General features: G+C 47.7%; 1 protein-coding gene across 1 annotated transcript in view; it reads left to right on the top strand.

Annotated features, from left to right (window-relative positions):
- Positions 1 to 24,172, top strand: part of RP1 (RP1 axonemal microtubule associated) — a 240,092-nt gene that overhangs the window by 152,314 nt on the left and 63,606 nt on the right. Inside the window, exons 22-26 of the mRNA XM_074354881.1 lie at positions 3,313 to 3,512; positions 9,664 to 9,738; positions 18,776 to 18,908; positions 19,586 to 19,737; positions 21,122 to 21,276. Coding sequence (XP_074210982.1) covers positions 3,313 to 3,512; positions 9,664 to 9,738; positions 18,776 to 18,908; positions 19,586 to 19,737; positions 21,122 to 21,276 — 715 coding nt within the window. The remainder of the gene's footprint in view (positions 1 to 3,312; positions 3,513 to 9,663; positions 9,739 to 18,775; positions 18,909 to 19,585; positions 19,738 to 21,121; positions 21,277 to 24,172) is intronic.

Genomic DNA, 24,172 nt, shown 5'->3' on the forward strand with positions numbered 1-24,172 from the left:
CTGAAATTTCTAGGAATTTTTTTATGAGTAGCAAAATGCTGAAGAGAAAATCTACATATTTTATGAAAATTTCCTCTGGCAAAAACATTAAAAAATTTTACCATTGTTACATTTTTTTTTTGAGTTTAAAGTGCACAGCATGCTGATTGGATGTGTTTATGTGTTGCAGTGTAATTGCATCACAGCCTTAGCTAACACCTCCACCACGTCGTGGATTTACTTCCTCTCTGCGAGGGGAATAAATGAGATCTAGTCTCTTAGCAAGTTTGATGTTTGTAGGGTATAGATTTTATTCAGGGGGACACCTTGAAGGAGTCTGTCAATTAATACAAGGTCTCTATCAAATGTTCTTTCAGCTTGGAATATTTTAAATCTCTAATCGACAAAAGCAAGTGCTTGTGCGCTTCTCAAATGGATAAATTTATGATCTGAGACTAATGGACTTTGGTGCATTTCCAAAAGATCAAGGCATTAGATTGAATTCATATTTAATTGATAACAGCGCAAACTTTAACATTGTTCTATATTATAGATTATACCATATTATGTCATCAATTTTTGTAACACGAGTGCACTCTGACGATGTATTATGTTTGTGCAAATGTTTTATGTTCGTGAAAATGTTAGAGCCGGAAGAAGAAGCTTTAGAGACTGTCAGCTTGTTCTCAAGGGTAAATACAGCAGACCAGCTACACACATGCACACGTACGTGCTTATGTGTGCGCATCCCGAAGGCTGAGACCAAGTAACCACTAGGCTCCCGACCCCATTCCAGGGTTCGTTTGTCTGTTTACTGTTCGTTGTTCATCGTTTGTTCGCTGGCCTTGCTGCCTCGGTCTCTCCCTGCTCCAGGCAGCTCACCCTGTTTCAGACTGATCTTCCTAATCCTCCGATCTTACCACCACGGACTTCAGCTGCAGCGCGCAACCTGGTGCCTTCCAGGACCTCCGCCTCTCCTTTTCCCACGTAGCATCTCTCTAACGTCACGGCCAGTGCACGGCATCGTGTGCGGTTCTTCCAGTGTGCCTGCTGCTCCAAGCCTTGGTGCGTGCAGGAGTGCTGTTCCCTGTGCCTGGAATGCCCTTCCCTTCCCTTCCTGCAGAATCTGACTCATCCTTACGCCTGCAGTGCGCGGTTCCCTCTGTGAAGCCCTTCCGGCCACCTCTCCACAGTTCTTCAGTCCCCTCTCTCTGCTACGTCTGAGCCTCATGGTGTTAGTATTTATGTTGTTTTCTGTGTGTGCGTCTGCTTGTTTGAAATCAAGTATCTAGACGCCTGCCTTTCCTAAGAGACAGTGTGCTCCTCCCGGGTCAGACTCTCATGATTTATCTTTCCAACTTTCAGTCGCTGACTCTAATACTCAGAGGGAAATGAACCTAACACAGTGCCCAGCAAAATAGGAACTACATACATTTTTCTTGAATAAAAATAAATGTTTTTGGTGACGCCCAGGATAGCGAGTGACAGATGCGACCTGACGTGCATCCCGCTGACCCAGGTCGCCAGGCGCTCTCTGGGGCCCCGATGTGCCTGCCGTGGGCTTCCATCCCTGGAGGTCTGACTGCACTGCTGTCCCGGGTCTGGAGAAATTCCGAGCGTGTGTGCGGGGTTCCTGGTGGCCCTTGTCTAGACTGGCGAGAAGAGCAGTCACGTGGCCACTCGCAGCATTTGGGTTTTGAAGGTTAGATTGTGACATAAAACTTTGTTGGATCGACCTTTGCGGCCTTTTCCAGGCCAGCTGCCTTTGCTGGTTCATCCACAGCCGCCTGCCTGCGTCTGATGTTTGCTTCTGTGTTGCTGCCTGCCCACCTCTGGGCAAACCACCTAACCTCTGAGTCTGGCTTGTCCACCTGTTTAATAGGCACAGTGTGTCTTAGGACTCGTGTGGGGGTGAGCATGGTGACGGGATGACGCACGCTGAGCGCTGAGGACAGAGCTCAGCACGGAGTGAGCCGGGGGCTGCGTCTGGGTGGGCTCCGAGCGGCCCCCCCGCCCCCGGCTTGGCGCAGCGCCGGGGCTCCGGAGCCATACGTCCCGTCTGTCACTTGTGTGATCTGGGCGTGTTGTTTAGCCTCTGCCTCTTTTTCTTTTCCTGGGATGGACATCATAGTCTGACTTACTTCATGGGATGAGAAGTGAGTGTGACACATTCACCACAGAGCCTGCTGCATAGTAGGAGCTTAATGCGTGCTGATGATTGCTGTAACTGAAGGGAAAAAAGTGCCTGCGGTTGTAACGGCAGAAGTGACCCAGGACAGTTAAGAAGAATCAATTTTAAAAAATGAACGCCAGTTCTTTCCTAGCACTGACAGTTGTGTGCGCTGGTCATTTTTACTTTAGTTTCTTCCTTGTAGCAGGAGGAGCTGGTTCTTGGCCAGGTCTGTTGTTGTCACCGTGCACACCGTGCTGGTGGGACCCCAGGAGCTGCCTGGGGCTGCCTGCAGTTTCAAGCCGCGGAACTGCAGGTGGGAAGACTCCAGGCTTCCCGTTGCCCGTTTGGTGTGAGGAAATTTGCCTCATTTCGTAAGCCTGTAGTGCTTCTACCTGGAAGCGCCAGTGAAGGACTAAGGCAAGGTTGCTGGAGAAACCCAGACGACCAGTGCAGGGGGGCCTGGGGACGCTGTCGGCCCGGACGCCGCAGGGCCTCCTTCGATGAGGCAGCGAGAGCGCAAAGAAGGCAGCGGTGTTAAGTGGGGCCTCTCGCCACAAGCGTCCCTCACAAACGAGGGGGGTCGGGGCTGCCTGGGAAGCCCTGCCGCTGGGTGGCGCCCGCCCTCCCGGGCCAGCCTGCCCCCAGGGCCTCAGAAACCGTTTGCATTTGTGCCAATTCTTCCTTTAGTTCCAAATCCTTTCCCTGCCCTCTTGGGTCCAGTATTTTTTTTTTTCCAGAAATATTTCAGAAAATTTTTCTCTCTCTCCAATTTGCCATTTTTATGTCTCATTTGAAAATGTGTTTTCATTCCATTTTTCTTTTGTTATTATTGCAGTAGCTCTTTCTAAAAATCTGTAAGCCAGGCAGGCAGCTTTATGAAAAACCTGTGGACGCAGGACTGCAAATTCCCGCACGCATCCCTGTCGCCGTGTGGAGGATGAGTCAGTCTGCAAGGCGTGTCAGGTGCTTACTGTTCTAACTCAGTGTACGTCAGTGGTTGAGTTTCCGTTGACCAGAACCTTGCCGTGAGGAGACAGGCCCGGATCAACTCCCTGGAGTCGGCGCCTCCCTGGGTCTGGACGTCCCCGGGCTCCGTGTGGCAAAGAATTCTGTTGCCTGATGTCGCATCTGATGTGCTCCTGATGCCTTTACCCCCACAGGAGGAGCCAGACCTTCCCAAAGCCGTGAGACTCGCCCGTCGGAAGATGAATGGGAGGTGTCAGTGCTGACGGGAAGCACCGGGACTCGGGCCCGGGTCACACTCTGGGTGTACGGGGACGAGGGAGTCGCTGGACCAGTCAGTCTCAGCGAGGACAGCCCGGAGCGGCTCTTCCTTCCAGGACAGGAGGACGCCTTCCGGGTGAGCGGCAGTGGCAGTCAGACAGGGTTTTGAACGTTTCAAGGGAATTTCCTTAACACAGAAGGGTGTGGCTGTGTGTGTGTGTGTGTGTGTGTGTGTGTGTGTGTGTGTATGTTCTATATAAAATAAATCTCTGGTCTAGAGTCCCCGTAAAGATGCTAATGCCTGTTGTAATCATCAAAGGAAGCATTTTCCCCCTTACATATCTTATATAAGCCAGGAAAGTTGTAGAAGAAAACTGCTTTCTTTAAAGACATTTCCTCTTGGGCCGCTGGTTTGACACTGGCCCCATGACTGTCAGCCTCAAGTCAGACTACAACCAGGTCATAAGCCGTTTAGAGATTCTTCTGGTGAATCCGGCATTTACTTTTAGATGTTGCTCAGCTGAGCTCTGTGGGTGTGACATCATTTTCCTGGCGTCTTCAGAGGCCGTGCTTTGAAGTTCTGCCAGTGCTCGTTGGAATAGCTCTCTCCTTCGCATCAGAAGACACCGGGCTGCGTGGGTTTGCGTATCGCTGATCGCCTCCCCCAGTTCCTTGGGGCTGTGGGTACATTTCAGTTAGGGCCATCCCATTCCACGTCACGCGTCACCCCCTGCCGGGGGAGTGGGAGGGCTGGATGGCCCCTGGCTCATGGTTAAGGAGCGCAGACGTTCTCCCTGGGGAATGGTCCTTTCGTGTCCTAAGGCCGGGCCGAGAGTAGAGAGTGACTGAGGCCAGCTCAAGTCAGCAGGAAGCCAAGGCCGTGTGAGGCTGCGGTGCCTGGCCACCACCAATGCCCGCGTGGTTGCTGGGCCTTCAGGCCTGAGCCCGGCACTCGGCTCTTGCAGTCATCACATTTTTAGTGAAGAGAAGCAGACATGAAGTCACGGAGGAGCCCCTCGGCCCAGTGCACAGGCAGGCCTACCTTAGGCAGCACGTCCATCCCAGAAGACTATTTGAAGACGATCATTCGGAACTCAACATGCATATGTTGTGGGTAGATCCCTGGGCCCCCACCCTGACCAAGTCTCTGATCACCCACACTGAGCCCTGCAGTGTGGCTGTGTCATGTGCTGGTAAGTCCCATCGGGGTTCTTCTGGGCAGGGTCGCCCAGGGTCCCATCTTGGAGCCGATGGGGTAGCTTCTGAGTCGTGCTTGCACATTGGAATCATCTGGGAGCTTCTAACACCGTGGACGCCTCCTCGGTCCACCTGCAGGGATTCTGGTTTATTTTGTCTAGGGTGCAGCCCAGGCACTGAGGTTTTGAGGAACTCCCCAGGTGATTCCGAAGTGCAGCCAGGGTTGAGAAGCCCAGCGGCATTAGACTGCAGTCGGGTGAGCTGGACTGGCTTTCCGTGTGTTCACGGTGTGACCTTGAAGGTGTCCCTGCTTTCTCCAGGCCAGGATTATTTTTACGTGTAAGGATGGTAGAAATGATACCTGTTTTTTTCTAAAACCCAGCATAGTCTGATGACAAAAAGAGGAAATATATATACATTTAAAAAATCCTGTTGACATACAGAGAATGTAGTAAATTGGTTAAGAACAGAGGTCTTGGAGTTACAGAGACCAGGTTCACATCCAGATCTAACACATTAATTCTGTGACCTTGAGCAAATTGCTTATCCTCACTAATCTTTGCTTTCCTTCCTAGTATGGAGGGGGAGGTGGGTCATGATACTACTTACCCTAATGGCTGGTGAGGCCAGAGACTGTCTGGGCACGTGTGTGGCGTGTCCTGCCCAGGAGGTGGCCGGTGCTCCCAGAGCAGCAGGTGCCACTGCGGCTCCTCCTTCTCTCTCCTGCGCGGTGGCGTCAGCGTATGTTCCGGTTTCTTGTGAGGTCAGAGTGCTGAGCCTCTACCTCAGCTGCAGGGGTCAGGGATGGGTGCGAAAACCCCAGCCCCGGGAGTCCAGGGCCTTGTGCCCCCAGGCCAGCAGCACAGCCATCGCCTGGGAGCCTGTTAGACCTGTTAGGCCCCAGACCAGGTCTGCTGAATCAGAGTCTGCATTTTAACAAGGTCCTCCAGTAGTTCATTTATAAAACTAGTTTTTGGCATCCTTTACTTTCTTTTTATCTATTTATTTTTATTGAAGTGTAGCTAATTTACAATAGTGTATTAGTTTCAGGTGTACAGCAAAGAGACTCAGTATTTTGGCAGATTATATCCCATTACAGGTTATTGTGAGATAATGGCTGTAATTCCCTGTGCTGTACAATATATCCTGTTGCCTGTCTATTTTATACACAGTAGTTTGTGTCTGTTGATCTCATACTCGTAATTTGTCCCTCATCCCTTCCCTCTCTCCTTTGGTAACCACAAGTTTGTTTTGTATATCTGTTAGTCTGTTTCTGTTTTGCATGTACATTCATGTGTATTAATTTTTAGATTCCATGTATAAGTGATATCATATAATATTTATTTTTCTCTGTCTGAATTATTTTACTGAGCATAATATTCTCTAGGTCCATCCTTACTGCTGCAAATGGAAGTATTTCGTTCTTTTTATGGCTGAGTAATATTCCATTGTGTCTGTCTATCAGCCTGCCTGCCTGCCTATCTATCTATCTATCTATCTATCTATCTATCTATCTATCTATCTATCTATCATCTATCTATCTATCTATCTATCTATCTATCTATCTATCTATCTATCTATCTATCTATCCACCGCATCTTCTTAATCCAGTCATCAGTTGATGGGCACCTGGGTTGCTTCCATGTCTTGGCTATTGTAAATAGTGCTGCTATGAACATTGGGATGCATGTATCTTTTTGAATTAGTGTTTCAATTTTTTCTGAATATATGCCCAGGAATGGAATTACTGGATCATATGGTAGTTCTATTTTTAGTTTTTTAAGGAATTTTCACCAGTTAACATTCCCACCAACAGTGTAGGAAGGTTCCTTTTCCTTCACATCCTTTCCAACATTTGTTATTTGTAGACTTTTTCAAGATAGTTATCCTGACTGGTGTGAGGTGATATCTCATTGTGGTTTTGATTTGCATTTCTCTAATAATTAGTGATGTTGAGCATCTTTTCTTGTGCCTGTTAGCCATCTGTATGTCTTCTTTGGAAAAATGTCTACTCAGGTCTTATGCCCATTTTTTGATTGGATTGTTTGTTTGGTTTTTTTGATATTAAGTTGTATAAGCTGTTTGTATATTTTGGAAATTAGCCCCCTGTCAGTTGCATCATTTGCAGATATTTTCTCCCATTCCGTAGGTTGTCTTTTTGTTTCATTGATGGTTTCCTTTGCTGTGCAAAAGCTTCTAAGTTTAATTAGATCCCATGTGTTTGTTTTTGCTTTTATTTCTTTTGCCTTAGGATACTAATCCAAGAAAATATTGCTACAATTTATGTCAAAGGGTGTTCCACCTATGATTTCTTTTAGGAGTTTTATGGTATCAGGTCTTACATTTAGGTCTTTAAACCATTTTGAGTTTATTTTTGTATATGGTGTGAGGGAATGTTCTAATCTCATTGTTTTATATGTGACTGTCCAGTTTTCCCAGCACCTCTTGTTGAAGAGATTGTCTTTCCTCCATTGTATATTCTTGCTGCTTTGTCGAAGATCGACTGTAGGTGTATAGGTTTATTTTTGGGTTCTCTAGTCTGTTCCATTGATTTACAGTCTGTTTTTGTGCCAGTACCACACTGTTTTGATTACTGTAGGTTTGTAGTATAGTTTGAAGTCTGGGAGGGTTATATGTCCAGCCTTGTTCTTTTTTCTCAGGATTGCTTTGGCAATTGGGGTCTTTTGTGGTTCTATATAGATTTTAGGATTATTTGTTATAGTTCTGTGAAAAATGTCTTGGTTATTTTGATAAAGATTGTATTAAATCTGTAGATTGCTTTGGGTAGTGTGTCCATTTTAATAATACTAATTCTAATCTAAGATCATGGATATCTTTCCATTTCTTTGAATTATCTTCAATTTCCTTTATCAGTATTTTATAACCTTCAGAGTATAGGTTCTTTCACCTCCAAGGTTATGTTGATTCCTGGGTATTTTATTACTTTTTTGATGGGATTTTAAATGGGATTATTTTTTACTTACTCTTCATGATATTTCATTATTAGTATATACTAATGTTTGAGAAGCACTGGTTTAGGGCTAAAGGAGCAATGGGACCGGGGCCTCTGATAGTCTAAGAACCTAAGTTAGGACTAGCCAGCTCGTTCCTATTTGCCCTTTCTTCTGTGGCCGTTGAGTCCCTTGTTCTTTTTCACCAGCATCATCTGCCACTTCTGAATTAGTCTTTCATCCTTCCTTACTTCCTTCCTTCTAATCCTTAAGTGAGCATATAGCTGTTTTTGAGGACAGTGTGGGACTTCTGATCAGACAGGCTTGGGTTTGAATTTTACTTTTGAAGTTTACTGTGTATCCAGCTATGTATCTTCAGACAAATTACTTAACCCCTTTAATCTTCTTTGTCTTTGAAGCAGACTCTTTAAAGAGCCTTACTCTTCACAGGGTTGCTGTGCAGAATGGAAGAGACCATGCATGTCAAGCACTCGCCACCCCCTACCCCCACCCCGGCTGGCACACAGCCAAGGTCACCACGTGGCAGTTCCATTCTCCAGAAGTGACAGGCGTGAAGTCACATGTGCTTAGTAACCTGACTGTTCAGTTATCTCTTTTTTTTTTCCACTTAGAATATGTAAAAAGAGAAAGCTTAGACTTTTGCAGATGGATATCTGGGACAATGAAAAGATATCTAAAATTTGGCTTCCCTTTCAGAGAGAAACCAGGCTAAGACTGTGAAAATGTCTTACTTCCTCTGGTGGGAAGCAGCTTCTGAGCTCCACCACTGAGACCTGCTCTGGGAGTAAGAAAGTGGGAGGAGGTTGTCTGTGGGAGGGTAACAGCTCTCTTTTCCTTCCTCCCAGTCCGTGCCAGCATAGTCCTTGCTCTGGCGGTGCAGTGTTCCCAGGGCTGCCTAGCCCCACGGTCCACGGGGAGAGTGATGGTGGCCGTGGTGGTGGGCTCTTGAAAAGAGAATTTCTAAGTATGGGGAGTGGTAAGGAAGAGGAGTTCTGATGGCTTCTGGGTCACCTGGCCGTCCCAGCTCTGTCAGTGTCTGGTGCACAGGTAGACAACGATCCAAGCCAGACATGACACGCAAGCGCTTACCTGGTCACATCTCTAGTCTGTGGAGGTGGGTGAACAGCTGGAGTGGGAGCAATGATAGTGGCTGTCATTTAAGTTATAAAATGATAAGGTGCATATTGCCCTTCTGAATCCTCACAGCTCAATGTCCTGGATGTACCTTATTATGCTGAAATTCACTGCTTGTACATCTGTCTCCCTCACTGGGCTACACATTTCTCTCAGTTGGGAACTGTGCCATCTCTTTCATCTTTGTATACCCGTGTGCCTGGCACAATTCCTATATTATTGCATTAAATGAACGTTGATCCAGTTGAACTGAAAATTATATGCAGTAGACATTATGTCCATTCAACACATAAAGAAATTGAGGACCTGAGATGTAAAACAACATAGTTCTACAACATTCAGGATATCAGCTGAGCCCAAAGTGATTCCAAAGCCAGTTCTCCATGATGCCACCTGGAAAGCAGGTACTCCTGGACCACATCAGACACGAAGCAGGCGTGCATGCTCTGTGCGCAAGTTCGTCTGTCTTCCTCGAGCTTTAATCATGTATGTCTTAGCCTGTGAGTCTAACAGCGAGGACTTTCAGAGTAGAAGGAAGTTCTAGAGTCACTGATACTTTTTCTTAAGCTTGTAAAAATAGTTATATTTAGCTTTGGTGAAAGTTGCTTTTTTCTTGTTAAAATAAGAGCCCATCTTTCTGTCGTTGGAACTGAGCTCAGAAGTTGCTGGCTTCCAGGGAGAAATGTGTGGTAGTCAGAGGACTGAGCATATGTGTGCTCTTTATTTCATTCTTTCATCTGACTCCTTCGGCATTTTTTTTTTTTTTGGTCAAGACTCATGATATTTCTGTCTCATTTTCTGTGTCTGTGGTGTCCACCCATAACTTCTTGAGAGAGCTTAATCTCTGGACTCTGAAAGGGTCTCTGAGGGCTATTCAACTACTAGGAACAAAAAAAAAATGCATTTAGTAAGAAGAGAAAGAATTTTTTTTAACGTGCTTAATTTAAAACATTCTTCTAATTTTTTTCTTTGTATTTCCTTCAGGTTGAAGTAAGACACGTTGGAAAGATATACAAGATAAGGATAGGACACGATGGGACCGAGTGGAGCCTGCAGAGGGTAATGCCTTTTCTCTCGTGCCTCATGGTTACTCTGTTATGAAAAGAAATAAGCTGGGTTCTTAGAGCAATGACAGAGAGAACGCATTTTCCTAACGGTTGTGAATCACGTGAGCAAAATTTCTGTAGATATTACACTTCCGACAGATATGGCGCATCCTCGAGAGCTTTTTAAAAACCGCGCCTCTGTAGTTAACACTTGCAGAGGCAGGCGTGTTCACGGGGGGTCTGCAGACTGGAGGGAAGTGTAAGAACGGAAGTGAGTTGTCACCCACCGATCAGCAGGCGGCCACGGGGTGGTTCATCTCCTTCAGACCTTCTGTGAATCTCGCTCAGGAATTCTCTCTCCCTACACACACCCCCAATTATGTAAGTGCCTATCTACACATCTACGTCTAAGTATTTATGCACGTTTGTACGCATCTTGCCTAAATGAAACTGAATCACGCTGTGGGAGCACTTCGGAATCCTGCCTTCAGTAGTAACAATAACAACCACCCCGGCAGTACTGAGTGTGTGCTGCGTGCTTACCGCGTGCCGGCTGCCCGCGAATACGTCATGTTTCTGTCGCCTAACAGCTGCTCTTTGATTTCGGTACCACTGATATCCCCATTTTATGGATAAGAAAACTGAGGCTCAATAAAGTTAAATAATTTGAAATATTTAAAATAATTTAAACTGAGTTCACTTAAAAATGGTCTCATTGTACGTCGGACTCTGGGGACTGAGCTCTTAAGCACTATCATGGGCTTTATCTTTGCTTTCAAAAATAGACAGCAGTTAAATTCTTAGGAGCTCTGAGATTTCTGTATGGAAGCAGTAACTATTTGTGGAGTCAGATAACATGGTTTGAATCACAGTACATCTCTGCTTTGTAGCTTTAAATGCTGTGTCTGTCACTGATTCCTTTACAGGAATGTGATGATATGTTATTTAAAAAAAATTAAGGTTTAAAACTTTGGAAAGCACTAATAAAATCTAGCAAATTTATCATTTTTCCATTTAAAATGTTTCTTAATCTTATCTGTGGTTTTTATTATTGTATCTTCGATTGTATAAAGAAAGTAAATGAGAAAAATTTAAATTTGCTGAAATGTTTACTGTAGCATTTCTTAGCACATGACTCATATAATGAAAACTGGCACTTGTACAGTTTAGGAGCGGATAAATATGTTCCAGTCAGTTAGGCAAGAAGGACTTCCTGAGCACCTCACATATGCCCTGTGTTGCGCTAAATGCCGGTGAGAATGGGAGGGAACCATGGGGAGGCTTTCTGGGGTTTCTAGTTAGAAGCATTGAAAGATCTCAGAGACAAAAAAATGACCATTTAAGAAGATGCAAAACCTATGAAACCCGCAAAATTTAGCAAAATTACAAACTCTGTACTTGTGAATTACTGGCAAAGACAAGCCAGAACGCTTTAGAAAAGACGTCCCCATTTGTCAAGCTGGCCTGTGATCACTACATGGCTTGAGCTTTCTCTGGGGCCCTCGAGTGAGGGGTGGGTTCAGGGCCAAAGCCATTTGACTGCGCAACGCTTCTCCAGCTGGAGGGGGAGACAGCCCCAGGCAGGACACTGAGAGGGGCGCTCAGTACCTGGCCAGGCCTCTGCTTTCACAAGACGCTCTCTGTAAACAGTTCCATGGTGACATAAGCTTATGAAACAGTTTTTCATTCCTCTCTTGGAGATTTAATGCAATGCATGTTAATATGGTTAAGGCTCTGAGATGTCCTGGGGTAAAGAAATCTGTCTAACAGCATCTCCAAACTAAATTTACCCTCGGGCCACATTTGCAGGTGAAATCTATTAACATCTCTTGAAATGAATATTGAATATCGTGCAGTACTACAGAGGTCTGAGGTATTTGGGGGCCAGTTAAGGGAAAACACGCGACAAGGCGTCAGCAGCAGGAGCGCACGGGTGTACTGCGTGAGGCCCCGACAGGTGGGCCTGCGGGGGCGTCCTCGTAGCAGGAGTCTGTCCAGAGGGGAGGAGGGGGGTGCAGAGGAGCTCCCAGGGAGAGGAAGCTGAGAGCAGGGGGTTTACATGTCTAGGGGTGGGAGTCTGTGTCACCGAGCTCCAAAGGGCAGCGGCCACAGGGGGCCTTATAACCACAGTTCTCTTCTTCTCAGTAGGAAACAGCTGTTGGGTGAGGCTTCTGTGGGGTATGCAAAGCAGGGGGGCTCTAACTTACTACAGATCTGCTTGTTTGGCCTGTTTTTTATTTTTTTAACTGTGGAAAAAAATCATTTGGGCTGTTTTTATAATTATAAAGTTTGGGCTTGCTGCCAGTGGGCTTTTGAGCTAACAGGTTTTAGTCTGCAGGGAAGAGTCAGCCTACAGGCCAGTGTACAGAGGCTGTCTGTGACTCCTGTATGTAACGCGTCCACGCTGGGAGATGTGACTTATGTTTGTATGAGTCCAGTCACACGTATGTGGGGATTTGTCATTTATATGAGAATGACTAGCTAATGTCTAATCGACTCTTCTGTGCCCCAGGCCTGCGGAGAGTTCTGGGAGAGGCGATCAACATGAGCACTTTGCCTAGAAGCAGCTGGGTGACTCACTGATGTGACGGCATACCTGGGAGGGAAAGATGGGCTCGCCACAGGTCTGGTCTTAGTCGTTGAGATGATACAAAATTAGAATCAACCACAGTGCCTGCTTTCAATCTGGCTGGAGAAAGAAGATCAAGTAGCAAACACACACTAATTAGGGGGCAGTCAGAGGCTGCACTGTGTGTCCAGGCCCCAGTCACAGGAGGGGATCCAGCAAGAGAAACCCATGCGCCTAGAGGACCTGGGAAGGCTCCGCGGAGGGGGAGGGCCTTGCAGGGGGAACGTGTGTGTGAGGGCTGGGCAGGGGAGGCAGTGGGAGGGCGGCTGTTTGGAGATTGCCCAGTTACCTGTGCCACACATGGATTATGGTGAAATATCGTGTCACTACATACGTAAAATGATTTGTGCTCCAGTGAGAGGGAAAGTGCCCATTCACAAAGCAGAAGGAGTTCCTTGTGTTTGAGTGGCATGTATTTCAAAGGCCTAGAATTCGTCGGACACAAGCTGCCTGACCTTGTTTGGGTGGAGTCGGTTGGTAAATACACTGACTTACAGACCTTGCATCTCCAGGTCTTGCGTTCCTACTCGAGTGTGTAGAGGAATTCTGGGTCTATGACCACCATCTTCTGTCTGATAATTAACGTCCAGTCATTGTCTCTTTTCTCAGTACAGCTTTGCTGGGACTTACCTCTGTGCAGTAACAGGTTCTAGTCGTCTCGATGCGTTGCCAGTGGAACAAGGCAGTGGTCTTTATGTCGTCTGTATGTTCTTCTTGATCAATATGTCCCTTTTCTTACAGGACACTCCTTCCCCCTCTTTTTTTAACTAGGCCTAGCACAGTCCTACTTAACTTAGCTCTATGTTTTAGGACAGAACAGGACCGAGCTGATTTTCCTTTTATGTTTCCGTGTGTCTGGGTGGGAGGAAGAGAACAACAGATATTTCCGTTTGGGACTTTGGTGCTAAATTAAACACTAGCGCAGACGCGTAAAGGCATGGACAAGTGCACTCGTGCTCAGAGCCCTTCACCCAGCACTGCCGGGGCCCGCGGCCTGCGGAGGGCTCCTGCCAGGAGGCCGAGCGTGCCAGCGTGACCAGGACGTAGCCGCTGTCTTCCAAGAGTCCCTTCCGCAAGTAACCCGCCTATAAGCCAGACTGTGGCTTAGTTCTCCTTAGAGCCTTGATTTTACCTGTCACATCTCAGTGACAGCTCTCGCTACGCCTGTCTTCCAGAAGATTTACTGAAGGATCGAGATTGACTTACCCCGTTCGCTCAGATTCCGAGCAGAAAGGTCGTGCAGCCTGACTGAGGTGTTGTAACCTCAGCGCTGAACTGTGATGTGTTAATTCAGGCCCTGTAAATGCTGCTTTATGGCTGTTCCAGTTAGCTATTTTTAGGACATGTGTTTAACTACTTGGTTGAAATTTCTTAAAGTAATCCAGGAATTTTAGTTTTCTAAGAAAGGAAGAGTGAGTTTTATGGTAATGTTTTCTTGTAAAATGACTAATTCTTGCTGCTCTAAATCACCAGGGGGAGCTCAGCAAATGAAATTTAGTTTCTGTTAAAGCCATTCCTAACGTTGTTCCTATTCATTCAGGAAATTAAAACAAATGCTGAAGACTTCATATGATAAAGACACTGCTGTTCCTTAAGCATTTTATTTATTTGTTTGTTTTAAAGGGAAAATGAATGTGCGCTTCAATGAAAAAATAATTTGGAAACTCACCCTTTTTCTTTCTCCACATCTATCCCAACAGAAGGTTTGGCTTTGAAGCTTAATATCCTGCATTATTTTCCCTCAGCCTTACTGACTTTTTTTTTTTTTTTTTTTTTGAATAGTATTCATGTTTGGCAGCTTTGTGTCAGAGCCGAAGCAGAAGTCAGGGCTCTGGGTTTCTGTAGTGTGGAAGGATGCTAGACAATGCTGCAGCCTGAAGGCCAAAAGGAAATACTGTTTTCAAAAAGAGAGTGGTTGGTTCTATGAGGACCAAAGGCTACCTTTCATGGACTGGGAAAATCTAGGAAGCCTGCTACACGGCCATGGTCTGCCAGGAGGGTTTCCCCACTGATACTGGGGACTGTGTGTAGCTCTTGTTTCTTGTGATGAATGATTAGAGCTCTTATGGGACATTATTGTTTGGGGGAAGCTAATGCCTCTGGCAAGTGTTTATTGCAGTGATTCCCAATGTCTCAAGTTAAAGTGGGTGAAAACATGCTTTTTTGCTTAGCATTTAGATTTTCAGGAGGGAATAGCTGCCCCGTTTCATGGTGCTCTGGCTGTCTGGGGTCTAGGGGTAGATTTTTACATCGCTCACAGTTTGGAAGTTCTTTTCCTTGATCATGCTTTAGGTACCTCACTGGAGATCTGACTTGCTATTTCAGCCAGAATAATACACATTAAGCAATTATGCCAGCCAGCTTCCAAAATACTGATATAAATTATTAATCTAAGTCACTGAATTGGTTCCAGGTAATATATAGCTTGGATGCCAAATAGAATGGCTATTAACTAAACATAGTCATATGGTAATTAACTTCGAATATTGAACAGAAGGAGGGGGACAGTCCAGTTCACGCGGGCCCTGGAGGACAGGAGGACGGAAGAGGAGCTGCATACTGGCCTGGGGCGGAGGGGCCGAGGAGGCCTTTCTCTGTCCTCCCCAGTAGTCCTGGCTTGCTCGTCCCAGTACAGCCAGGGATTTGGAACAGAATTTCAATTTCTGATCATAAAGAACTGAGCATTTGGCTGAAGTTCTGCTGTGTGTTAGAGAGTGAGGAGCCACAGCCGATCTCAAATAACAGTGAAGAAATCTGACCTCTAGTTTCTGGGGTTAACTGTAACACCACCACACCAATACCCCCGTACTGAGCGCTCAGGGGACAGATGACCACCTTTACTGTGGAAACCACAGCAAGGTAGGTCATGTTATCGCCCCAGTTGAGGTTACCAAGGGCTCTGAGCTGATGGGAAGCCATCCCCAGCACCAGGACCGGCACGTGGATTTGAGGAGAAGGGGCCTGACTCTGAGGCACACTCACCGTCCGCGTACTGCCCACTGGACAGATCAGATGTTCTGAAAGGAGTCTCTCTTACCTTACTCCCGGGTGTTACAGTCCACACTTGAGAAGGCTCTGCTTTGGGAAATAATTTCCTGCTTATCTTTTCTATAAGGCATTTGAGACTCGTTTTATTACATAAAGCACTCCCACCCTAGAACATTCTGTCTTCGACCTGGCAAGGCAGGTATGAGGCCAGCTTTGCCAATGAGGACCTGAGGGACACAGATCACCATGTACACATTCTCCCCAAGGCTGCACACCTGCAGCAAGGTCGGGGCAGAAATCAAGGTCTTTTGGTCCAAGTTCAAGCTCACTGCACTTTCCACACACCCTTTGCCGCGTCCTGCCCTGAGCTGCCGCATGACTGGGCTTGTGCGTTGTGGTCTTCCAGGAATTTTGACCTCCTTTATCACTTCAATAATTTAAAATGTTTTGTTTGTGAAAATAAAAATAGGAGTAAATACAACAGGAGGTAAGTTCAATGGATGTATCTATCTCCCTTTACCCACATCACTGTTTAATTATTGGCTTATCTTCCAATGATTTCTGTCGTAGGACTTGTCAGCTTGGGCACCATGGACTTTTGGGGCTGGTTAGTTCTTTGCTTTGGGGGGGTACAAACTGTGCGTTGTAGGATGTGTAACCACACCCCTGGCCCCTACCCACCAGGTGCCAGCACTCTCCTGCCTCCCTGCTTACGACAACCAGAAATGCCTCTAGACGCTGCCTCTGTCTCTGGGAGGGGCCGAGCTGCACCTCATTGCTGTAGCTTCTCATTGCTTAAAAATTAGCTTTGCGTTGTTAATTTTTATTGTAAAGCGTCATGACTCTGAAGGTAAATGCAACCCGCTCAGAGGCCTCACCCTGAAAAGGCTTTCCAGTGGAGTTAGTAGAATTGCACTCGCTTAAGTACAGTGACTGAGGCGTCTCACCCGAGGGCGCTTCTACGGGTGGAGGGGTTGCTGGTGCCTAGAAGCTAGAGGCTTCTCGCCACTTTCCATAGAAAGTTTAGTGTGGAGGAAGGACCTGCTGGAGTTTTAGGTAGAAGGACCTTGTAAACCCTGATACTTCATGGGGAAGACTTCACGCCTAGACTTCAGAAGACTCCCATTCACCCATTTGTGACCCTTGTTTATCTGAAACATCTAATAGGTTCCATTGGAAATTATTCTTACTGTTTCCTAATGTCTGTGTTGTCCCAAAGCCCCACCGAACTTAGTCTGTGCTAGTAAGTGCTTATTGCTCTGCTGCTTTAATGTCTGTTATGTAAATATTTGGGGTCTATATTTCACAGGTAATCTATAAAATCCCCTTGGTGGTCGAGGCAGTTTCTTTTTGTTAAACTCCCAACCATACCCCGTGCAGTGCCGTGAACACCCACCGTAGGAAACGTCACCGTGAGGAGGCCAAGGGTCTGTGTGTCCTTCTCGGGTCACCTGCACACAAGCCCCAGGGGGCTGGAGATGCCCCGCACCCTTGGTTGGCTCTGTTTGTTTAGGAATTCTCTCTGGCTGCTCCTTTGAGGAGTCTGTCCCTCTACATGGCTGAGGACGTAAGTTCTCTCATTTTATTCTGAATAAAAGCAAAGTAATAGACATCATAGTGGCTCCAGGAAGGAAAATAAGATTAAACACCATCTCCCATAACATAGAGCCTCCGCTGTGGTGCGTGGATCACCCGCTTCCAGTCATCCACAGCTTCTGTCTCTCCGGTTGCTACGTAAGCCACCCAGGCTCCGAGTTTCAGGACCATTGGGGCAACTGAAGTTTCAAAATTCAGACAGAGGGCTGAAAACAATTTCATTTGAGCATTGTGTCTGATTGGGATTAAAAAGCATGAATCTTTATGATTGTTCTCTGTCTCTTCGTGTTCCTGAATTTCCTACTGAATTGCTAGATATGTGCAACTGCTGTATGCAGTGAGATAGTCTAGAAAGGGGACAGTTCCAAGTGAAGTAAAATACGTTATGTTAATCTCTTTTATATTTATGAGTGTATCCATGTACAAATTTGGCTAAGGTTAAGATGAGTTGTTTATGTAGTTTGCGTAAAGCTTTGCACATTTCTTACATGTAATCTCATCTAATCTTCACAACGGCTGTGGGAGAGAGTCATTACTCCTGTCTTCAGGGCAAAAATGTGGTTCTCAGAGTGGTTATGCAAATGTCTCATGGTCTCGTGGTCAAACAGTTGTAAAATGGAGGATCTAGATTTTGGACCCAGTTTTCTTGACTCCAGATCCAGTGTTCTTTTCACAGCCTCTCGCCTAGAGCAAGTAAAGACACAGTCAGGCACCAGTGATGAGGCATGCTGACTCATTTAGCGTAATTCCCTCTGTTGGCAAACACCCTTCCACTTTGTTGTTTATTTAATCATTCACTCAACAAGCAACCTCAGGACTGCCTTGTGAAAGCCTGTGGAAGTGCCGAGATGAGTAGGACATGGTCTCTCCCATCACGGCAGTCAGGTGTCACGTCATAGTCACCAGTGAGCACAAAGTCGGGTCACCCACATCTGAGCTGTGTAATTAAGGACAGACACATTCAGCAAGGCAGTGAGTCGGACGAAAGCTGCTCTAGCAGAGATCCAAGTGTGTGTGGACATTCTGAGGCGAGAAGGAACGTGGCCAGGTCGTGGAACCGTGAACAGGTCAGCGTGGCCGGATTCCAGGGTGCAGGGCTGTCAGCCTGGGCAGTGGTGGGGCCTGCTCCCGAGGCCTGGGGCCGGGGGCATTCAGGAGGACAGAGACTCACTCAGGAGATAAACTAGGGTCTTCCAGGGGGAGGCTGCGTCTTCACTGTGATGGGAGGAAAGGCAGGTGTCGGCAGCGGTCCTTCCAGATGTCCTCCACTGAGACGTGGAGGGAACAGCGTGCTCCTGTGCGCTGGGCACCAGAGGAGCGAGCACCCCGGTCTGGGGTCCGGCGTGGGCTCGGCGGGCGGGGGGCGAGGGCAGCCTGCCACGCGCCGACAGGGGCAGGCTCTCAGCGGCCTGCAGGTGTCACGTGCGCTTTTAGGAGGCGTTGGATGTTCACAGAATCCTGCCGGACGCCTGCTTCGGTGACAAAGATGAACACACAATCTCCTTCGGCATCCCTTCTATAGATTGCTTCTTTAGCATCAGTTGTAAGTGAAACTGAGAGTCAGACAGAGTCCATTTCAAGTCTCCAAGCCTCCGTTTTCTTATCTATAACATTGTAAGAACCTTACCAATCTAACTGCCGATGGTTAAAAGATACAATGAAAACAAACCACTCAGCATAATACCTGGCAAATGATACTCGCCTAATTCTACTGCTGCCAGCAGCCCCCAGGGTGTGCACCGTGGTCTGGCAGTCCTGGGGGTGGGGATTTAAAATTCTGGGTTCTGTGGAAAGTTGGAACTCAACACAAGTCGGTCATTGTTCTTTCTAATCTCAGGTGACCATGAAACATACCAGGAGCAAGAAGACGCTAGATTTTGCAGTGAATGCGTGGCTATCGCGAATCCAAGCAGAGGGGGACGTTGTCTGCGAGCTTCCTGTAGTGAAAGGCGGACAGGCTGTTTTTCCACGTGCGTTATTAATCCCCAGGGGCACACATTGCACGTACAATCTGCTTTTTTAATTGTTGCTTAGATTTACTTCTGAACTGTTTAGTTACAGAATATATTTTTCTCCTTCTAAGAGAGTTGTGGGACCCCTTGAGAAGTGACTTTTTCAGCATCGCAGCATGAGCCCCTGGTGGATCTGGGATTACACGTAACCACAAAAAGATTCTTACGGTCCAGCAACAGCCGCAGGGGCTGCGGTTATGAGAAAGAAGTCATGTCTGTGTCTCATCTGGCGTTGCCTGGGGCCCGTTGGCCGCCTCATGTCACCGCTTCACTTCTGAGGCGTTCCCTCATCAAACCTTCCTTTATTTTAAACTTTAAGCATCACGTCCAATAGCATTTGTCTCCCTTCCACTAAAATACTAAACACGAGTGTCCTCTTGCGTCGTACAAAGAAGAGCTTTTTTAAAAAAAGTTTTATTTGTACACCGCTTGCTTGTGGTGTAAAAATGCCATTTGTAATTAAAATTAATCATTGAAAGATCAAAAAAAATCTCTCCATAGATACAGAAAGTCCAGATGAGAGGAATTCAAATACAGTGATTTTTTTACTGTCACCTGCTCCACGGATCTCGGTTCTGTCCATGTGAACGCCCAGGTGATGCATTTCCTTGTCTCTCTCCCCTTTGCTTTGCCAGTGGTGAGATACCTGGTTGACGTCCACACTGGGCAGCTGAAGCAAGCAGGAACGGAGTCGGAAGTTTCCCTGTGTCTCTATGGGGAGAGGGGAGACTCTGGTCTCAGGCTGCTGTACAAATCCAACATGCCAGTGAAATTTCAAAGAGGACAGGTGCGCCTGCACAGGGAAGTTCCCCACGTTCTTAGTAAGCTCCCCACGGGTCTGGCCGTGTGTGATTGAAAGTTGAAGAGTGCTTGGCAGCCTGCAGGTTTTTGCTTTGGAATGTCTTTAGCACAGGTGTTCCTGACCTGACTTCCCAACGTGCTTTGTTTCAGAAGTTTTTCTTGAAGGAAAAATGGGACGCACTCTACCAGCAATGAATAATAGAACAAAGAAAAAGACATTAAAAATTAGTGGTGGTCTAAGGGGAAAAAACGAGATGATGTCAGGGGAAAACATATGTGAACGTGCCTTGTCGGGACTGAGACGTGTAAAGCCTTATTCTAAGAGGTCAGGTCACGGAAGGGCTGTTACAGGATGTTTCACGTAATAACAACAGCCTTTCTTTAAAGCATCTTGAATGGAGCCAGCTGTACCATTTTCACACCTTAGAGCCTTTCTGTTCCCTTTTGTGCTTTATAGACATGCATGAGTCTTTCTGTGTAGTAGATGTTTCAGGAGGTGCAGTGACATATATAATCAACTCTGTCAATTTTTAATGTTATTTTGTTGTATATAGAAAAAAAGGTACTGTCTGAGGGTCTGAGATTAAGAATAGGGGTTACATAAAGCAAGCTTGTATTTTTAAGAGAGAAGGCTCCCAAACCAGTTTGAGAGTTTCTCAGACTTTTTTGTGGCTGGAGTTCCTGGGGTATTTTTGAAACATCAGAGACCAAAAGCTCACCTGAGCCCTTACGTGTCACTGCAGGTGTCACTGCTTTCACCACGGCGAGGGAAGCAGCACAGTTAGGCCTGGTTTGACACGGTCAGTGTCTCTGTCTAGAAATGAAGGCCCCAAGATGTTCTTTCACAGCAAGCCCAAGACCGCGCTTTGTGCCGTGCACAGAGGAGGGTGTCGGAGAGGGCTTACTGGAGAAAGAAAGGGGGAGAGAGAGGAGGAAGGGAGAGAGATTTGCCCCCCGGGCCCCCGAGAAAGTCGTGGTTCGCGGAGGCCGGGGGTGCCCTGGGACCACACGGCTGCCCGCCTGGCCACCTCGTAGACCGTCACGGGCAGCAGCCTCAGCGAGAGCAGAGCCACAGGCCAGGAGCCTTCGTGCTCGGTGTAGTTGCTACACTGTGCACTGCTCCGGGGGCGGGGGAGGTAGAACTCCAGGGGAGAAAAAAGCATAGCCAGAAATACACTTTTTAAAGAGACTCAAAAGGAGTGGTTTGCCCACTTTTCTTTCCTCATCACCCGTTTTGACGCTGACCGTAGTAACGTGTCTCTTCTGAAGATCTGCGCTGCTCTGCCATTCCTGGGCTGTCACTGCAGCCCTTGCCAGCCACGTGCGGGGCTCACGCCTGCCCTGTGGGGTTTTTCTGTCTCCTGCACCAGGTCGATACGTTTCAAGTAGAAGCAGTGTCTCTGGGAAAACTGCAGAAGGTGCTGTTGCGCTGCGAGGCCGGTGACAAGTCGCAGTACTGGTACTGCGACAAGGTGGTCGTCAGGGAGCCGGGCACCATGTCCGAGTCCGTCTTCACCTGCGAGAGGTACGTGGGTCCCCGAGCGCTGAGATGTGCGTGCGTGTGCGTGCACGTGCGTGCGTGTGCGGGTTTGTGTCATTTCCTCAGACTTCCCCATTCTGCACCACCCACTGAGAGTTTAAGTAAATAATCTATTGCTAAGCATTATAAGGAAATCTTATCTTGTAGCTTTTGATTATTTCAACGTGCTATATGTCACAGAAGGATAAAAAGTTTACCCCTGAAATGACTGCATCAATTGTGAGAATGTTTGTTAAAATGTTGGTTTCTTGACGTTACTAAAATTGTAGTGTTCTAAGAATTTCATACCTGAATTAAGCAAGGAGAATTTTAGGGAGAAGCCTCCGAACAGAATGTAAAGAAAGACACAGATGGAAACGTAGATAACACGAGTTTTCCCTTGAGCCTCAGAAGGAGAAGGCGGGAAGCAACTCCCTCCATCCCTGACCTTAAAGCCTTCAGGCTAAGCCTCGCCCTCCAGATCCCTGCTGCACCCTGTTTTCTCAAGAACACCCGGCTTCAGCTGCCGGGGGAGAGGCTGGGCGCCGGACCCGCGGATGGGGTTGAATAAGGACAGGTTTCTTCGTGGAAACCTGCTCTCGCGTGGACACGGGGCGCGCAGTCTTGGGCTCTGTTTTGAGGTTTTGGATCTTCAGTGTTGGGGCTGCCTTATAGCCTTTCCAAACAGATGATCAACAGGAAATGAAGCCAAAACAAAAACCAAAAAGCAGGCACAGACGGGGCATTGGAAAATTCAAGGGGACAGGTTTGGAGATGCCAAAGCCATTACATCTCTGACTGTACTTCAGTTAAAAACAAAAACCTTACCCCAGCAGTATTAGACATAGAATCTTCCTGGAACTCATGGTTATATGAAAAAAAGGGGGGCAAAAAATAATGACAGTCTTGCCCTAAAAGTTTTCGAGAAAAACTGAGGGGGGGGTTGTTCTTAAAATGATATTTTAATTACATTCTCCCCCTGTTCATATATCTGTATTCATTCTCCATTGCCTACCGAAACCCAAACCAAAAGCCTTCATGATCTCTGCATCCAAGGCTCCGCACCCGCGACTGCATTCATTTCCCCTCCAGTTCGTTTTCACAGTTGTCCTTTCAGGGGTCTCGGTGGAGTCAGACCACCTCCCGGGACCTGACGGGGCTGTTCTGTTTTGCTCTGTCCCTTGGACAGAGCTGTTCCCGGGTCAGGAACGCCCCTCGCTCTGTCTGTGCGTCCTGACGCTGACCCTGTCCATCCCTTGACTCCCATTCGCATTCGGCCGCCAGCAGGAGCTGGCTGGCCCTGGGAGCAGCAGTGTGTGTCTCCCCAGTGCTTACTCAGAGCTCAGCCTGGCACAGGCACCACCACCCGCTGAGTGACACGCCGCGCTGAGGAGGGCTGGCATCACGTCCCAGCCCACTCCGCCCTCAGCACACGGCAGCCCGGGGGCCGGCCGGCAGCTGGGTTTTATCCCGTCGGAGGAGTCGGGGGTGATTCATCTGGGAGTTTCTCCTTGGGTTCTTAGGTTCTGATCGACTTCATCACATCAGTTCAGCTGCTTTCTTTTAATTGTGACGTCTCCTGGGGATACTTTAATGTCTTCATCACACTGTCACACGTCCACACCCACACCACGCCCTGGGGCTGCCCCCTGCCGTTCCCCGCGCCGTTCCCCCCACCGCCCCGGCCCACCACCGTCTGCACTGCCTTCCTTCCTGCCTGGCCCCTGCCAGCGTGGCCTTGTCTGCGAGGAGGAGACCTAAGTGGTAGCTTAGTTTAGTTCAGTGGATCGCAGCTGAAAAAATTTCAGTTATAAAGTACATCAAGCAGCCCCGTGGGACACAGCCGCGACGAGCCGCCCTGCCGTAACGCGCGCTGACATCTGGTGTTCGGCGGGCAGCGGCAGGTCCCGAAGACCCGGTAGCCAGCGTGCCTCCCGCAGCGCCCTGATGGAGAAGGAGCGTCGCAGAAATGCCTCCTTCCTGCTTGTGGATATAAAGAGAGGAGGCAGGTCCCACTTCCTCAGTCCTTAAAGCAGCAGGAGAGCAGTGGCTCCAGGAACAGAACTCAGCACAGCGGGGCCTTTCTGCAAAGACTGCTCTGCGGCCGCCCGGGTGCTTCTGCACTGTCAGAGCCTCCTCTCTGCAGGCGCAGGGTCAAGGACGGCTTCCCAAAGGCAGGGGCCACTCTGGAAGGCGGCTCTGACCGCAAGGAGACCGGTGGCGCTGCAGGCCGGGGCTGGATGCATGGTCTCCTCTCAGACCTGGGGGGCGGGGCGGTGCTGGCCCCCTCATTATGGGTGATGCGCTCTGGGGTGCAGGCAGCGGTCGTGCACCTTGACGCCTCCTGAGGGGACAGGATTTACAGCACCGCAGAACTGGGGCAGAGAGGAAGCCGGCCGCGAGCCTGTTCCTTTCATAAACGAAGGGGAGGATTATGAGCTGAAACACAAGGCATAGCTGCGGGAAGAGGAGGCTTCTGAGCATCACAGATGCTTCCTGCGAGGATTCGCCACGTCTCCTTTTCTTTTTTCCCCTCTTCAATGGGACACCCACATCCTTATGGTCTTTGTTTTATTTCTATACCTGAAGATTTCATTTTCCTGCCATCTGTGCCTTTAATATAGGAAGAGTATACACCACCGAATTCCTACCATTTCACGTAAGATTCGGCTGTTTGAGGTTTGGAGCAAGCAGAATCTGTATTTGCATCAGGCAAACATTCAACTGACTAGGAACTGAAGTAAACGTTCTTATTTACTATTTGTATTGGCTTCCTGTGAACGCTGTAACAAAACTCTACAAACTTGGTGGCTTGAACCAACGGTTCCGGAGGCCAGAAGTCTGGAATCCAGGTCTGCAGGGCCCTGCCCCCGGGGCGGCTGGGGGACGACCTTTCTCGCCT

The sequence above is a fragment of the Camelus bactrianus genome, chromosome 29, assembly GCF_048773025.1.
Source record: "Camelus bactrianus isolate YW-2024 breed Bactrian camel chromosome 29, ASM4877302v1, whole genome shotgun sequence".
NCBI lineage: Eukaryota > Metazoa > Chordata > Mammalia > Artiodactyla > Camelidae > Camelus > Camelus bactrianus.